Here is an 18,716-nt window from a genome sequence, read left to right on the forward strand (position 1 = left end):
ATGCCACCTTGTTTGGGGAGCCAAAAATCAATTTGCTAGCACAATTGCAATTGGGACACTCTAGTTCTTTGACACATTTGCTTCGGCGAACAATATCAAAGAAATGCCATCGATGTTGACGCGGGCTTTGTCCAGCAATGGCCATCGTACTTTTGCTCCATACCTTTCATTGGACACATTGTCTGGTATTGGTGGAAGCTCGTACGCCACATTGCCATCATCAACTTAGACATCAATCTCAGTTCTCTTTTCCTCTACTTTCAATAGAACTATGCTCTCAAAAAGACATGCTTTATGGAGGTCATTTTGATATTATCAATAGTTGCCTCTATGAAGTAGTATTGTGTTACACTAAATAAAAGTTAGAGCACATTGACTTGATATAGTTAAAATACTTTGATGAAATTCACTTCTAAGGAGGGGCTAAGACTAGCAAAACGAAACACTTTTGTACCCTTGACAATCGGATTGTGTACTCTTTAGTAATAAGCTCCAAATGAAATCAATTTAAGAAAGTCTAACCAACACTAGAAAAAAAACTAGCAATTATAAACATTTTTTATCACAAGTTGTATTCTTTGAATAAAGCAATTAGTTCTTAATTTGCTCTTTAGAAGCTTCTCCATGATATTTTAAGAACAATAATCCATCTTTGAATGTTGTTTGATACAAACGTCAAAAGAATTATGTTGGTGTTAATGTGGTTAGATTTTTGGTAGCCTTGAAATTAGTTATGTTTGATTGATTTTTGTGTTGGTTTTGATATGCTCATTAAAATTTCCATTAGAGAATTTAGTCATTCATTTTTTGCCTATTACAAATCTAATGACTTGGTGCATGCATAAGTTTCCCATTACACTATGCAGCAGTTATCTCTTGGATTTTACACCTATCACAATCATATTGACTTGGGGTGTTGATTGTAATGTGGTTGTTCAATGCTTGTAGTTCATATGGATGTAGTATAATCAAGGATCGATTTGACCAACTGTAAATTTACATCATGTTGCCCTAGTAATGCCTTTCAATTGTGAAAGAGTTTTCAAGGAAGAGCAATCAAGGCTTGGTGCTCTTTATTTTTACATGATTTGGGGTTCAAAATATTCATCTCTAGTAAAACGTCTTGCTAAAAATAAAGCGTCATCAAGCATTACATTTCTTCACACAACTAAGCAACATATTCAATTTGAAACCATACATTTTTCATGAAATTTCATATTGACAAATCCTCGTAACTAGTTTGGGAATACTTTCAAAAATTTTCCCTTGATCATCAATCGACTATTCTATATTGACAATTGATTTTCTCACACTAATAAAGGTGAAAATTCTTCGAGGGCCTATTTTCCAATCTTGACCATTTGGGTACAATTTTGCCTTAAATTTCCAAGGTTTTTTTTTGTTTATCATGATTAGATTACGGGAATAAACATTCCTTTCTCATGAGCACCAATTTTCATTTGGTTTCCTCTCAATCTAAATTGTCTAAAATATTTCATCCCTTTGTCTATCAAAAGATTGTTGAGAGCCTTGTTGATTCTAGAAATAGGATTTTTGTTATCTTTTCCATTCAATCACGCTATGAAGCCTCATTGAGTGGTAGCTTTTGGAAACCTAAAACAATCTTGCTTTAATTTGATGTAGAGGCAAAAGCATGGATAGAAAATTGAGCACTTATACTTAACAATGTGCTTTTCTTAGAATACATCCAAATGATACATGAGAAATAGGTACAAGGATACTAAAAACCTAATTGATTTGAATAAATGTGAGGTTTGTTTTTTGTGGGATTCTAGGTGTAAGACTTAGTAGGCAATTTGTGAGCAATATATTCCGTTTAGAAATGTCCAGAGGCAAAATATGTGCTATTCTTGATTCAACAATATGGAGAGAAGGTTAAATAGAAGTGTTCAATGAAAAAAAATTGGTTGAGAGGAAATAATGTGTTGTTTCCTTTTTTATTTTTGATATGAGAGCACACACACACACACACACACACACACACACATATATATATATTAGCATTTGGCTTGAAAAGATAAGCAAAAGAGAGGTCCTTATGGCTTAAGAGAGAGCACATATCTGTTAGTTCTTATTTTTTTGTGCATGCATCAATTTTATTAAGGAAATTGTTTTGTCTACATCAAAGTAATGATCTAGTTTAATCTTATCAAGTTGTGGTCATACTTAATAGACTCGAAGATTAGCTTTCCAACTTGAAAATTTCTAGAGTTGAGTTGAAGGCATTAATGTTTTGCAGGACAAACTATAATTTTACGTCATATTTCACATGAGAATCAAAGATATTTATTAATAATCTTCTCCTTTGATTCTTATACCATTTGAAGTTGTTTAATGAATAGAGCACATGGTAATTAATATGATTTGTATGATTGTTATATGGATATTTTTTTTCACATAGCATGATCACATCTATGTTGATGCCTCTTGATGTAAGTATGACTACTAGTGACTTGAGGGGTTGTGGCTCCGCTCCTCCATATGCACTAGTGGTGGCTACCACTCTAGACCCACTTGATGAGGTTGTGCTGTCCATGGGGCATCTATTTTGAGAGTGGGGCCCCTCGCACTTGAAACACCTAATCCATGTGGTTGAGCCTTGGGGTCTCCACCATGATGTATTTGATTCCACGAGCCCATATGATGCACTCGGAGTTGGTCTGTAGTGGTTACCCCCATCGGCCAACTTCTCTTGGTACTAAGGCATATTGTGACATGGTTGGGGTTATGCTTAAGGTTTGACTCCACGTCTCTAGGAATGGGCTTCTAAGGGTATTGGATCTCGAGGTCCAGGAGTTGTTGAGGTTGGTATCCTCCTCCCTTCTAGTCCACTAATCTTTCGGCCATCCTTATGGTCTCAATTGAAGTGGTTTACTCATGTCTCTCTACATCTCTTCTGGTCCATTCTTGCATGCCAAATAGGAATCCATGTAGCTTAATGTCAGTGTCCATGTTGGGTAACTCTAGCATGAGTTGCCTATATTTGCTGACATGCTCCTTCATCTTCCCTTGTGTGTGTTTGAGGTTTCTCCAGTCATCTCTAACTTTGAATTTCTCCATCTTTGGAACGAAATAGTCATTGAGTTCCTCTTGGAGTTCTTTCCATGAAACGATGGTGCGTCCTCACTCTTGCTCGAAGCAGTAGATACCAACTAGTAATGCCTTTTTTTAAGTAGATTTCTACCACTTCTTCCATCTTGTCTTTGGTGATCTTGGCGCACTTCAAGTATCTGTCTACCTCGATGATTGATTTATTCAGAACCAATCTGTCTCTCTCTCCTTTGTACTTGTTGGGTTAGGGCATTTTGAACTTGCCGTAGTCATCTTTTGAATTGTCGCTCTTCTCCTCTTCCTATGGTTGTGTCTTTTGTTCTTATTCTTGCTTCATGCTTCCACTGTATTCTCTTCTCTTCTTGTTGCTATAACACCTACTCTTTGTCACCATGCTTCACTTTTAGTTTTCTTCTCCTTTCCTCTTCTTCTTCTTTTATCTACGTGTTCCTCCAAATTGAGCCCAATAGGCCCGACGATATGCTCTCGAATAGCCTCTCTAGTTCGACTACCTTCTCCTCTTAAGTTACTCTCCATTCTTGTCCTTTGCTCTTCTTGCTCTCTTCCATTGTTGGGATGGGTGCATTCTCCTTGTCATCCTCGGTGTGATCGTGGAAAGCTGTACCTTGGCTTTCGGGTTTGTTGATGCGAGAAGTTGCATTTAGTCTCCTGTGGTAGGTGATGGTCGTTCCGCGGGGAAGCCACGTCATCTCTTCAGATGTTGGTTGGTATCGAGGTCACCGTACCAAGGGTCGTCATGACAAGGTTGAGGGGCGACATGGATGACGTGACGTGGAGGGTCGCAATGTGGGGTGACATGATGTGGGTCGTTTCGGCACGATTTCTTTGGGGCACCGAATCTCCTCTCTTACTTTCGTGAGCACTCCTTCACTTCGAGGAAGAGTTGCTTTGATACCACAGGTGATGTACTTGCACTCGTTCACTCACTCAACACAGCATAGAAAGGTAACATGATATGTGAGATCAAGGTATGCTCTTGTATTAATCAATCAAAGAAATGGTACAACATAGGCACATCCCAAGACTATACCCTCGTGATAGTGCACATAAGAGGGTTCACCACTGGGTATAGGGAGTCACATGTAGAGTGGAAACAAAGCAAGGCTCAGAGTCACTACTACTCCTTATATAGGTGTGTTCAGTATAGCAATACCATGGTATAGCTACAAAGCGCTTAGAGGGGGGAGGGCTACTTTGGTGACTCTAGGGGAAAAAAGAAAGTGGATAAAATGTGATCACCAGCCCCTATCCCATTGGTCCACTTCAAATCTTTTGGAATACAAAACTCATTAACTCTTAATCTAAAAGAGTTGTATGAAGGAAAGTCTATTTTTCCTAATGGTCAATTGGAGCAAAAGAGTCTTGAAAGTAAAATCCTTCAACTTGTAAAGATCCTTATATAACCAATCCAACCTTTTATTTTTGCAAGGTACAATCATCCTTGTACTTTACCTTGCTCACAAACTTGGTTGCCAACAATATTCCTTTCGATAACCACTAGCTCCCAAGTGATATACTTCATTATGGTGTTATACTAAGTGTGTTGGATCTATAAGTTACTTTTTAAAGTTAGTTGGCTTGTATTATTTACATAATCTTAGCCATTAAGGCTCTATTGACTATGTGAGAAGAATCCTTCATTTGCTCCTTTATTCTCCAAGACCTTGCCTTGGACCATCTACATTTTCCTCAAGAGCCATAAACATAGTACTATTTTTATGATAAAGCTACTTCATCCATCAATGCAACGGTTTTTCGAGTTGTGTGATGGTGGGTTTGATGGCTTTAGTAGGGATGTGATGGTAGGTTGATAAACTCTCTCTTCATCATCTAAAAGATGATGATTCGTAGGGAGAGATCTTAGGATGCATTCATAGTATACTACTTTGCTAATGATAAAGTGAAGGGGATTTACTTTGGTCTTTATTGCATGTGACAACTCCTTGAACATCACATTATAGTTCTCTATGGTCTTTTTTATCTCTTGGCCATGAAATTTATAAGATTTTTCTTATTAATATAGCCTAACAAGATACATTTCGTATTTTAGTTAACTTGTTTCTTATTATTGTAGGCTTATGCAATGCCTTTTCTTAGAGCCTTTGTGTAGATTTGATCTAAAATGTAAACTGTTGTATTAGTAGCCTTGTCCTAAAATGGCTCAATTTTGATGTTTAACAACATTGTTCTATTGAGATATATGAGGTGTTGTAAGTTGAGGCTTGATTTCTTTGCTCTTGCAAATGTCTTGAATTGCTTTGAGTTGACCACCATATGTTTTGAATTTATTCATACTCTTGTTTCATTTTCAACAATTTCTAGCTATTCTTTAAACTTACCAAAAGATTGAGACTAACAACCAAGAAAGCACACCCACATCTTATTGTAGTTGTTGACAATCAACATAAAATATGAAGATCCCTCCAAGGCTTATGTAGGCATTTTACCACATAAGTTAGCATGCACCAATTCTAAAAGGTCATTTGTACTTTCTTTGTTGTGGAAATGCATTTTTGTGTTGCTTGCCCATCCTACAAGTTTAAGGTGTAAGTATGTGAGAAATCATACCTTGCTTGTGCATCTTCTTTAATACTGCAAATGTGAGAAAACCTTTACAACCAAGTTGTTCTTGTGTCCACTCCACCAATGGTTGTAAGAGTAGATCATACAAGTTGCTCTTTGTTCTACTTTGCCAACAAGCTTTGCTAATATTGTCGAGAATTTCTAGAATAGCTATATTTGTGAATCTCACTTCATGACCAAGATGAGTTATAGAAGCAATTGATACTAGATTCCTCTTGATCCCTAGAACAAACAATACATTCAAAAACTTTTGGAAATCACAGTTTTCAATAGGAAAGACAAAGAAAATAATACTTGTGTCTTCCGTAAGGCATTTTACATCACTACCAACTAAGGGGCTGCATAGAACTCTATAGTCCTTGCTTATGAATATTTATTTTGATGATGATTACTTTTTCTATCCCTTCTTTAATAAGCTTCTCTACTACTAGTTGGTATTTCAGGTTTTGGATCCTCATTTGATTTGACATTTCATAATGATTCTTTCTTTAGTATGTTTCAAGTTTGTGATATCTTTGTGATATGACAAATAAAGATCAAAACACTACTAAAAGTGCTTGTCATACTAGGTACATAAATAACTTTACATTTTTCTATTTTGAAGCTCATAATAGATCAATATTTAGAGGAACCATTAACTCCAATTGGATGGGTTGGGTATAGACTATGGTTTTGATCAATCCCTACAACTGTGTAAAAGCTCGTAATCATAAAATAATAATTGTAATTTTGAACTTTCATAGAGCATAATTGTACCATCTAACTTGCCTTTGTTGAATATTGGACAAATCCTCAATGTTAGAATCATTTGTGTAGCAATATTGCTTCTTGAGCACCAAAAATGCTTAATATGCCAAAACTCCTCTTAATGTAGACATCAATCCTTTTGAAGTTGCAACCCTTATCTCCCTTGTACTCCTCAATTCTTATAGCCTTATTGACTTGATATCACATAAAGTATACTAATCTTCCTTCTACTCCTCAATTATTATAGCCTTGTTGACTTGTTATCACGTAAAGTATGCTAGTGCAATGAACAAAATATGAGAAAGAATAGAGTGTGGATGATGTGTTAGAGAAGAGTTAAGATCTCTTTATTTGCAATCAGTGTTACAAAATGATGGTTCTATCCACTTGTATGCTTCTATAATGAAGCTAAAATGGAGATCAAATTAGATTCTGGATGAAGAGCTTAGAGCTTTCTAGATGATGATTATTGATTGGGTGAACGAATCACTTTTTAGAGGTGCAAAGGGTAGAAATTGTTTCTAAGAAATCTTCTAGCATATTTCCTTGAGGATTTTTCAAGAATGTTCCTTCTAGGAATGTTCTAAATATTCATGATTCTAGGAATCTACTCTTAAGAAATATTCTACAATATTTTTATGGGGATCCAAACTAGGAATCATTGATAGGTTTCACATCTTGCTATTCTTATGTAGTGTGCCTTAAATAGCTACCAACTTAACTACTCTTTTAACCCATAGGCTAAAGAGAGGAATATTAAGAATATCCTATGAACAAATTTTTGGAATTCTAAAGCTATCTTGATTTAGCTTAATACATGCTTATTTTGAGAAAAAAATAGAGAGATCTAAGAACTTAGATACAACAATACAAGTTTTTGAAAACCAATTCAATGGCACATCAATAAACATCTAGCATGGATGAAAAATGAATATTATAAATGAGAAAATGTAGGTGGGATAGTATGGAATTTAGTACTTTCTATGTGAAAATTTTTAAACTTTTGATAAGGTTTAGAGTCATCAAACCTTATTCATGGATTAAGGTACAAACATGCATTCTTTATGGGGATGTGTGAGAGAGAGAGAGAGAGAGAGAGAGAGAGAGAGAGAGAGAGAGAGAGAGAGAGAGAGAGAGAGAGAGAGAGAGAGAGAGAGAGAGAGAGAGAGAGAGAGAGAGAGAGAGAGAGAGAGATTTGCTCCAATATGTATGGGCTTAGTTGGTCTCACTTCAAAGTCAAGTTGATATATTCGACATCTAGAGGTCCATCATAAGCTCTCTTAAGGTAAATCAATAAGATCTCCAACAACCTAAGGTAATGATAGAACTCTAACCTCCTTTTATTGCTTGGAGAACTATAGAGGAACATCTCAAAGGTGTTTTTGAGCATTAGAAACTATTGTTTTCCTTTCATGTAACATATGTAGATTGTAAGTCAAGGAGAGTGTGGTCCCTTGGTAGCATAGCTAGTCTTCCACTTGATTTCCTCAATGTTGAGCTTGGAAAGGAACAACTCTCTCTCATAAATTCATGATAGGCTATTGATGATGAAGAAGAGATCAAGAAGTCGAAAGACCTCCTTTGAAGTGATTTGTGTTCAATTAGGTGAGCCTTTTTGGGCTTACATCAATCTTGTAAATACTATGAAATAGAAGTTTCTCAAATTGAGCTTTTCAAAATTTGAAAGACCTTGGGTTGAAGGCTCTATCATTAAGTCATTTTAAAAAAGCACAAAAAATACCAACATTTCAAATTGTCTAGAATACTTGTTGAAAAAAGTGATTGTAATTCAATTATAATAAATATACCAATAGTATTGGTGCTAGTGTAGGATAAAGTGTAGCTTTTCTTTGGCCTAATATATGTATTTGCCAAAATTTGCATGCGTCTAGTGTCATGTGAACACAGAATTCCAAGTATTTTATATCATATGAGCATGATGTGGTCAAACGCATCTAAGCTCTTATGAAATCCCATGCGCACATATCTAATCTCTTGTGGAAGAATGCTTGTATATGCTTGCTTGATACATTGCCTTCCTTGTTCATTCATGATCCTCTCCTTTCTCGTCTTCTTTGGTATCAAAATCTCACCGACTTAGTCATATTTCTCTTCATTTCTTAGCAAGCCTTTAAACCTTCAACATTGTGACCAACTTTCAACACACTCTTTCCAGTCTCACATAGCACATGGGTTTTCAGCACATAACACAAGATTGGCATACACCTTTCAAACACATCTCACAAGGTGTGTTCATGTGTGTACTTGCTCGCACTAATATAGCAATACCAAAGTCTCTTTTTGTTCTATCTTGCAATCTCATTGAATATGATGTGAAGTACCCATTTTTGCCATTTCTTACGATGATATCTAGTTGAGGGTACACCATTAATGGCAATGTATCCACATATTACCTTTAGTCCATGCATGGCGCATCGCCTGAATAATTTGATGAAGGATATTGGGGACTTGCCATGGATTGCATCTCTTGTTGGGAAATGCAATAAGATTATCACATTTATATGTAATCATCAGTACTTGCATGCTGAGTTTTGCAAGAGAAGTGACAAAGAACTTCTCAAATACTCGGATGCACAATTTGCATATAACTTTCTTATGCTTGGTCAATTGCACTATTGCAAATGTGCAACTAGGGAGCTATATGCTAATGATGAGTATGAAAATTGGATTGGGGCTGCAACTGCTACTATTGTGTTATGTAACACATTTGTCTCTGATAGAGACTTTTGGGATGGGATGAATCGCACCAACCAAATGGTTGATCTGATTATACACATGTTGAGGCTTGCAGATGGCATGGATCCATGCATTGGGAAGATCTAGGAAGGTATGGATCGCATGATTGAGAAGTTGAAGAGTTTGGAACCAAATGCAAATAGGTATGCAGATCAAGGAGTTATGCATTAGCACATGGAATGAGTATGCCTCGAGTTTGAGTAAGTATATGCCTTGATTTTACTTTCTCTCCATACACATTCTAAGTGGCAATCTTCATATGCATCTAGAGAATAAAAATCAAGTTCGAGACTATTTTTGCCTTGATTTTACTTTCTTTGCTAGAATCTCAAGCACTCCTCATCAAGGAAATTAGGTAGCATTGCAAACGAATTTAGACCTTAATGGGGGGAGGGGGGGGGGGGGGGGGGGGAGGGAGGAGGAGGAGGAGCAGGAGGAGGAGGAGGAGTTCTCAATATTTGTAAGTTATCAAATTTTATGTGTTGTTTTAGGCTTAGTATGTAATGATAGGCTCAATATTAATAGAAATCACCATTAAATGTGTTTGTCTTTGGGAAACTTTTAGAGATAATAATAAGATTTCTCTGGAGATACAATTTGGTATTAATCTTGTTAATGTTAATCCTGCACTCCCTATAAATTGGTGAGTGCTACGTCCCCATATATTGCTTTTTCGTGTATTCAACATTGTATCAATCTAAGTTGCCAAAGCTTTTGAAATTTGGATTATGTTCCTTATATCAACCTCCCATTAACCCTCTTACCATATGGAACATGCTTTCAAACCTCAATGCGAAGCACCATAAGAACACCAATACGAAGCATTATGAGAATTTAGGTATGGAGTACCTAGTTCTTTCTATCTCCTCTTTTTCTCTCCCTCTACTCTCTCTCTCTTTCACCCTCTTCCCCTCTCTACAATAAACTATTTTCATAATTATCTTTATATATTTAAATTTTATAATTTTACAACTAACTAAATTTGTAATTTTAACTAATTATTTTATATTTTTATTTTATAATTAATTATTAAGTTCTAATAAATAACTTTTTAAATAAGTATGCAACAACACAATCTCTCATAGATAGATACATTTTTTTGTATAGAATTGGCTATCTTTGACTCTCTCTTTCTCTATCCATCAATAATACATCATCTCCTCACTACACTACTCAATAATGACTCTCAATAATCCTCCTTAGGTCATGGATGCTCCTTCCAAAAGGTGTGTTTGATATGAAATGTCACAAGAGCCACTACAGTGACTCTTCATAGCTCATTATTGTCACTTCACTCCTCTTCTCTTGAGTCTTCAACAACTGCTTCTTCCACTTTCTTGAGCTCTTTTGAACTTACATTCACATTTTTCCAAGGCTAGAAAACTTTCCCAAAGTCACACATACATTCTATAGAACACTTACAGAAGCATACAGAACAAAACAAAATAGAAATAGAGGCTCTATAGAAGCTCTACTATAGAGCTCTATAGAGGGTTACAAAAGCTCAACAGGAAATATCAAAACTACATAACTCATACTAAAACCATTCCAAACTATTAAAAATCATTCAATGAGCTTTCAAACATTCTCAACTTCTATTAATCATTACTCCATGCTTCATACAGAAGAAAAACAGAACAAATCAGAAGCTAAACAAAAGCAAACAGAAGAAAACATGACCATATAGAAGCTTTTAGAACCTCATAAAGCCTTATATCTCTACTGAAAATCATCATGAGCTTCCAAAACATAATCAAACTCATCCAAAATACTTTCAAACACTTCCAAAACAACAAGTCATAACACAAAATCCATCAAAAATCAACCATTCAGCCCAAAGATCAACAAAAAAAACCTAGTCAATTCAACATTCAACATATCCCCACACTTAATAAGGAAGCGCTCTCACGACCTAAGAAAAATGGAATATAAGTTTACTAAAGAGCTCAACTCGATTTTCTTTATCATTCTTCAATAATCCACGCAACTACGACCCCAACTTATAATCTGTTTCTGAGAAAGCATGCAACAAAAGGAAAACACATTTATCCAATAACATATCTTATACACAACAACAAATCAAAACAAATTCATAAAGGATATAAAAGTTTATGTAGCTTTTCATCTTAAGCTTTCCATCTACCATCACCATCACAATAAATAGTCCAAAAGAGAGCTCTCGAACAAATCCAATAGTCAACCACCACGAACTCATCACATAGAAATTAACATAGTACAAACACAAAACAACCATCTGAACGGCACCTCCAAAAGAGAGAGATATCATTAAGAAGCACAAAAGATACATCTAGAGGTTTCAGTAAAGATGATCTCTCTTGAAGGCTTGATGATTATTAAAATGATCCATGGACAAGGTTTCATCTACAAAAGTTTTTGGAGGATTCTGAAAGAATTGAAGGCAGCATATCCTTTTTTCTAGCAAAACAAGGTATTTACTAAGTAGACAAAGGGCATGGAAATATAGGATATCCAGTTGTTGGGAGTCAATATTCACATTGACATTCATACATAACTTTGGAATGGCCTTTTGATCAGTATGGGAATGCCTATGCATATATGCTAGATACCAAGCAAAATCAGCTGTCAATCTCACTGAAGGATCTGGAGATTGTGAATATTGTTTTGCAAAATGGAGATAATTTTGATAGGCTTGACTAGTATTTGTCCACTCCCCTAGAATTAATGGTCAATTAAGTTGTGGTCCAGTAAGAGAATCAGTTGAGCTCCATCCTCTTTATCTTGGAATCTTTTGATCAAACCCTTCATATCCTTTAACCGAGGGGGCTAAGGAATAGAAGTGGTAGGAGATGGAAGAGGAACTTGTAAAAGAGGGTGAAGAGATGGGTAGGCAAAATCATAAAATGAGGAGTGAGTTAAAGAAGGATTAGCTAAGAATTTAGGCGTATTGGCTAAGAAAGGTGTTAACTGATAGGTAGGAAAAGTAGAAAGAATAGGTATAGATGGGAAAGGATAAGACAAAGAAGGGAAAAATACTCGATCTTCAATGAAAGAACAATAAGTAAATATTGGAATTTGAGGAGCACCCTGAGGTTGGAAAAGGAGAGGTAAAATAACTATTGAGTTGGATTTATAAAGGGAAAAATAAGCATCATGTTGATGGGCCATTTGTTGATAATAGGATAGGCTAGGAACGGATGGACCTAAAGCAGATCGGTGATGATAGGCATCAAAGAATGAAGTATCAAATAGGGGTTTCTTGGAAAGATAAGCTAAAAGATCTACCTTTAGTTGGTTAGTGTTTTGTACCACAAGATTACTGGCTTTGTTTTGTCTTCGGTTCAGGATTACAGAATCAATCATTGGATACCATAAAGTGTCAAGGCAAGCAGCCACTGAATAACACTGGAACATTTCATCAATCAACAACTCCAAATGTTTGACATACAAGGCAGCTTGTAATACCACATCCCCCACATACCAAGCTATATCTACATCATATGAAATCAACACATCACCTCTCAAATACATATAAGACATCAGCATTGTGTCCGAAGTCATAGATGTTGAGATATTTGCAATCACATGTACTTTAGTCCCTTTGTGAGAAGCAGTGGGGCTCAGGATTAGAATCCCATATGCACACTAGGAGAAAGTACCACCACTCAATTCCTATAAAGCATTGTACTCGCACTCTTTTTCTAATGCAATGATAGTACTCTTTTCTTTCCAGTAAAGTGTCATATCACTGTCAATACACAAGATTGTGTTTATGAGCCCAAGTCTCAATCTTGGAACCTAATTCACTTGTGTAACAATTTGTCCTAGTCAGGGTCAATGTCTTCATGAGTTTCTTTTTCCTCTTTCAACCTCCATAGCTTTCGCATCTGCCATGCTCTAGATCCCACATATTTCACATGGTATCAAAGATCAGTTGAGCATGGCCCAAATCTCCTTTCACTCCTCTCAGTTCCTTTCCATCTCTTCTCAGCTCAGTTTGAGTATTGGACCCTATCTCCAACTTCATTTGCATTCCTACCTTCAATGAAGCTTCCGTGGCAGCCATAGCCAGCACCACCCTGTCAGCTTGAAGTTTTCATATCTCTCTCCACAGGCCAAATCTCTTTGAACTTCCTTCTAAAGAAGTGTTTCTCTACTTCTAGAGCTCCTCCTTGGCACCTTAATCATTGAGATTGGGCAACTATAGCTTCAACATTGCCTCTTTTCAGAGTTGTTGCCATCACTGTGTTTGTGGACAATACCTATCTACCTCTGTTGGAGCAGCCATATCTCATCAACCAGGCCATATCTCTTCGAGCTTTCTTCTCTCAAGAGTTGTTCTTCAGGTCAAGGTGCAACTTTTGGCACAAAAATTAAGGAGATTGATACACACCATGCTCGGCATTTGCATTTTTCCAAATCTGGGCGCAGTTTTTATAGCGACCACTTTGAAGGCTTAGATCTCTCAACTTGAAACAATGAGTATAAATCCTCTTAGGGGGAGTTAGACCCATTAGTGAGGGTCCTCCATCTCAAAGGGTTTGAGCAGATTCGACATGTGGAGCTCGTGGGAGCTCATTTACTAGTCATTGGTTCCTGTTTTGGCAGGACAGCCATAGCCACTTACCTTCAAGTTCATTTTTCCTTCATTTTCTCTCTCCTGCCACTTAAACCAAGCCAAGGCCACTCTAATCTAAAGTTTTCAGCAAGTATTCAACTATCAAATCAGCAAGGAGGGGAAGCTATGAAGAGTTTTTGAAGATCATCAAGTCAAACTCAAGCAACAAACATTAAATTTCAAACTAGTATCTTTTGATACTTCACTGCCATTGCTTGTGTCTTTTGACACATACAAAGATCAACTCATTGCTGGTTATTCTCAGTCATTTGAAGCTGATTTGCTACTGGTCTCTCAAGTCGAACATGGGCAAAGATTCTCCAACTGCCCGTTTCAAAGGAGTCGGGTTTCATACCTGGCAGACCTACATAAAAAACTAATCCTGATGAAGAAGGGCCTCTGGGCCATTACCACTAGAAAAGAAAAGAAGCCTCGTGATGTGGATCTTGCTGTCACTTGGTAAAAGAACGATGATAAGGCTCAAGCCATTATCAAATTGGAGCTAGACGACAGCTATATCCACCATGTGAATAACTGTGAGACCTCACAGGATACATGGAAGAGACTTGACACCTTGTTTGGTGCACAGTCTAAATCATCAAAGTATGGTCTCCTGATTGAGTTTTTCAGGCTTGAAATGAAGTTTAGCACATCACTTGCCACACATCTAAATTACATTGAAGGACTTCTAACCCAACTTGCAGGAATCAACATTCAAATGGAAGAAGATATTTGCATCAGTGTTCTACTTAAGAGTTTGCCTCCTGAATATAATAATGTATCAACAACTTTAATCAACATGCCAAATCCTGAACTTGTTGATATCGAGGCATCACTATTAAAGGAGGAAAAGAAGCTAAAAACTAAGGAAGAACCAAGTATCTCTAGAGATGAGCATGCATTATATGTTGGCAACAGGTACAACAGCAAGAAGGATCAGCTCTTCTGTGATTTCTGTAGAAGGATCGGACACACCGAGAAGTTTTGCCATCCCAGAAAGAGGTCCCAAAAGGCCTATCTAGTTGCAGACAAAGAAGAAGAAGAAAATGGAGCAAAGGAAGAAGAAGACCACTAGGAGAAGGACAAATCTCATCGGTCCTTCTATTCAGATAGACTTTTTTAGTTTTGTATTTCCTGGCCCTGGCCTCAAATATAAATTTGTAAACTCCTTAGTTATCCTTGCACTACAGCCTCTATACACTTTGTGAGGTCCCTGCTACAGCCTCTAGATGTCCATCATGTTTGTGGTACCCTTTATGGTGTGCCCACACTTTGCAGGTGTTGCTTTCACTAAAGCCTTTACACACTTTGTACTTTTGGTTGTGATTGAGGAGAGGTGTTGATATATTTGCAATCACACCTACTTTAGTTCCTTTGTGAGAAGTAGTGAGGGCTCAGGACCAGAATCCCATATGCACACTAGGAGAAAGTTCCACCACTCAATTCCTATAAAGCATTGTACTTGCACTCTTTTTCTAACGCAATGATAGTACTCTTTTCTTTCCAGTAAAGTGTCATGTCAATGTCAATACACAAGATTGTGTTTATGAGTCCAAGTCTCAATCTTGAAACCTAATTCACTTGTGTAACAATTTAACCTAGTTAGGGTCAATGTCTTCATGAGTTTCTTTTTCCTCTTTCAACCTCCATAGCTTCCGCATCTGCCATGCTCTAGATCCCGTGTATTTCACAACAAAGTCTTCAAAGACCATGCGGACTACTTCTATCAGCAAATCAAAAGACAAGGCTCCAATCCAACCATACTCTAGAAGATGTAGATCCATCGTTGAGGCACAAAAAATGAGTGATTTGGAGGAACATACTCTTGAAATTGCTCAAATGAAGATCATTATAAGTCCATCCTGGACTAAAGCCTTTCCACTTTAGCCTAGAATAAAGGACATAACATGGCTTATCTTTGGAGAACTGCCAAGTCAGCAGGGGACAAAGAAGGAACTAGATGTACAGTAGGGCTCAGTGAAGAAGAACATGACTGAACCAGTTGATCATTACGTTGTTGAATTCGAATGCTACTTTGTTCTATAGAGGTAGTGCTAATTTAAGCTCCTCCATCTAGGCAGCTGTCAAAGCCTGAAGCTCTCAAGATTCCTTCGACAATCTGGTAGTGCTCTCCATCTAGTGCTCTGAAAAGATTCGACATTGTAAGGAAAGCTGGTAGTTGACTGCTAGATTGAATAGGAATGGAGACTGGAGGAGGACCTGGGGCTGATTTAGCCACTCGTTTTAAGTGTTTCTTCTGAACTATCACAGGAGGGATAGGATCAAGATCCTCAATGACAACATCAGAGTGTTCAGTAGGGGGAGGAGCATCTAGTGGATCAACTATCAACGTAGGAACTTCTTTTGAAGGGGCAACATATGTCAAAAAGACAAAAACGTAGGAACCAAATGTAGCAGTAGTTACATTACCCCTTGTGGCTCTTACAAAGTGTTGATCCATCTTGGACAAAAGGTAGGAACTCCAATCAATAGTTATGTCTTTCAACATAATTTTGGAAGCTGTAAATAACTCCTTTGAAAGGTAGTTAGAGGGTGTCTTGGCAAGCATAAACTTGTCCTGGAGAAATTGGCATAGCTGCTTCCACAGAGGATTGGAGATCATGGAGACATTGATGCTAGAAGTGGTAAGAACCTTCTTGGGATCCAGCACATCTTGTGTCTACTTCTACAACAATTTAAGGATATCCTCATTCAAGAATAATTGTCTAGTAGTAGGGAAAGAGTCTCCCTGATAGGGTAAAGACAGAGCCTTGCCCAAAATTTTAGGCATCAGTTGGACAAATATTCCTCTGATGACCAGACCTCTTACTATAAGAGGCTAGAAACTGATCACAAGTATTAGTATCCTCCAAGATAAGTGGCAATGAGAGTGCGATGAACTTGGTTAAGCTTGCTTTGCTAGTAAGTTTGGACTCCAGTAGTAAAGAATAGTCGTGAGACACCAATGGGATGTACTGGACTGGAGGAGGAGCACGAGGCACCATTCAGATGGATTACACACACCACACACAGACAATCGTAATGAATGCCTGCAAAAAAATAGAATAACCATAAATAAGATCGACTAGAATAGATACACACAGACGTAACTGATCGACTGACGACCCCAAGCAATCCACATCTTAGAAAAAATTTGACATGACCTCTATACACGTGCGATCGAAAGCTTCATGATGCTATGCAACACAATTAGACACCCTAGATCCCCATATCAAGCAGAAAAGAAAACTACAAATTGTACCTGCGATCGTGACATAGCAACCGAACCATAATACAACAACAACCCACACATAACATGACCAGAACTTCTATAATTAGATTTGACAATAGAAACAACGCAAAGGAGTGCACATGTCCACCCCACGAAGCACATTTATTGAAAAGGAGAAAAAGTGCAGTGATGGAAATTAGTTTAATGAATGGTTCATTAATTTGAGAAATTATTTAAGAATCAAGGAATTTCTATTAGGTGTTAAACCTTAAAAAGAAAACGGTGGTTCCTTCTTAAAAGGTTAATTACAAATTATTAGAGTGAAGCAGTGCATTAAATGAAACACGGACTCCGTTATCCAGACTGAGGTCTCTAAATGCAAATTCATTGATTAAAAATTAAGTGTGTATTTAGCACTTTTTATTTAGTGCATGCACTTGTGACGACTGGTTCATTTTTAGATATGGTAGAGTAAGCATTCAAAAACCAAAATCAACACCCTTTTTTTTTTCAAATATCAAGTTAAGGTTAGTATAGGTGTATTTGGTTCGTTTGGTTGTTGTTGATTGATTTTTTTAAATAAAGGTGAATTGGTCACATGAATAAATTAAAAATTTAAATGGTGAGGTTTTAGCAATCAACCATGGATGAAAATTGGATCATCAAATTTCAACAATGTTTTCAAATTTATTCAGTATTTTTCAAAATATAAAATAATTTTTCTATGAATATAGACATTTAATTAGCATTTTTGCCTTAAAATAATAGTTTGACCATTTGGCAAAGCATTTTCAGCTTATGGAACATTCCAAAAATATTCGAATGAGTTGTTGGTATTTTTTGAAAATTTTCTAAAATTATTTGTGATTTTCATTGATTTTTAATGGATTTTATTGAATATTCAATGGATTTTAATTTTTTATAATTCTTTGCATTTCAACCAAGAGAATAATCCCAAAAATTTTCCAATTTGTGAAAGAAAATTTTCAACTATTTTTTTATTTTTAAATTGAGTTTTTATGAAATTTTTAGTGTTTTTAGTGTGTTTCCTCGAGTTTTGAAATAAAAAATAAGTACTCGAGTTTGCATATGAACAACTGTGTGGGAAAAACTAAGCACACACCACCACACTGAAAAATCCAGACGTGTGTCCTCGCACATGAACACTCTTTGACAGCTCTCGTACACGGCACAAACACACCCGCAATGCCCGTGAACTCCTGCAAGCGGTGGGTTGGAAAATTTTTAATGATGGTAAGGAGGATCAGTTGTGGGAGGATTGTTGTTTAGGAGGATGGTGGGAAAAGGGGCTAAGGAAGAGGGGGATGTGTCTACGGGGTTGAAGGGCGAGAGGGTGGGAAGGGTGGGAAGAGGGGCCTAGGGGGAGTTTTGTGGGGGTGGGGGTTTATGGGTTTGGGGAAGGGGGGCTCAAGGGGGTGGGGTGGAAAGGGGGCTTGGGGAGGGGGGGGGGGGGGGGGGGCGCCTTGGGGGGGGTTTATGGGTGGGGGGAAGGGGGGCTTAAGGGGGGGTGGCCTGGTGGAGGAGAGGAGGGGCGGAGGAGGGAGAGGGATGGCGGGAGGTAGAGGGACGACAGAAAGGGGCAGGGGAGGGAGAGGGACGGCGGGAGGGAGAGGGGGAGAGAAGGGGAGGCGGGATGCTGTGAGGGAGAGGGAGGGGCAATGGGAGAGAGGGAGGGTGAGGGAGCGT

General features: G+C 37.4%; 1 protein-coding gene across 2 annotated transcripts in view; it reads left to right on the forward strand.

The window, feature by feature from the left end:
- Window positions 1-14,829, forward strand: part of LOC148028463 (mechanosensitive ion channel protein 10-like) — an 81,740-nt gene extending 66,911 nt beyond the window's left edge. Inside the window, exon 10 of one of the 2 annotated variants that reach the window (XM_087690273.1) lies at window positions 14,696-14,829. In XM_087690273.1, the coding sequence (XP_087546399.1) occupies window positions 14,696-14,728 (33 nt within the window). In that variant the 3' untranslated portion in view covers window positions 14,729-14,829. Of the gene's footprint in view, window positions 1-948; window positions 8,032-14,695 lie in introns of those variants that run through there. The other variant, XM_087690275.1, reaches the window with a different exon arrangement.
- Window positions 14,830-18,716: the final 3,887 nt, after the last annotated feature.

The sequence above is a fragment of the Lygodium microphyllum genome, chromosome 12, assembly GCF_053477565.2.
Source record: "Lygodium microphyllum isolate KBCC chromosome 12, Lygodium_microphyllum_v1.1.10, whole genome shotgun sequence".
NCBI lineage: Eukaryota > Viridiplantae > Streptophyta > Polypodiopsida > Schizaeales > Lygodiaceae > Lygodium > Lygodium microphyllum.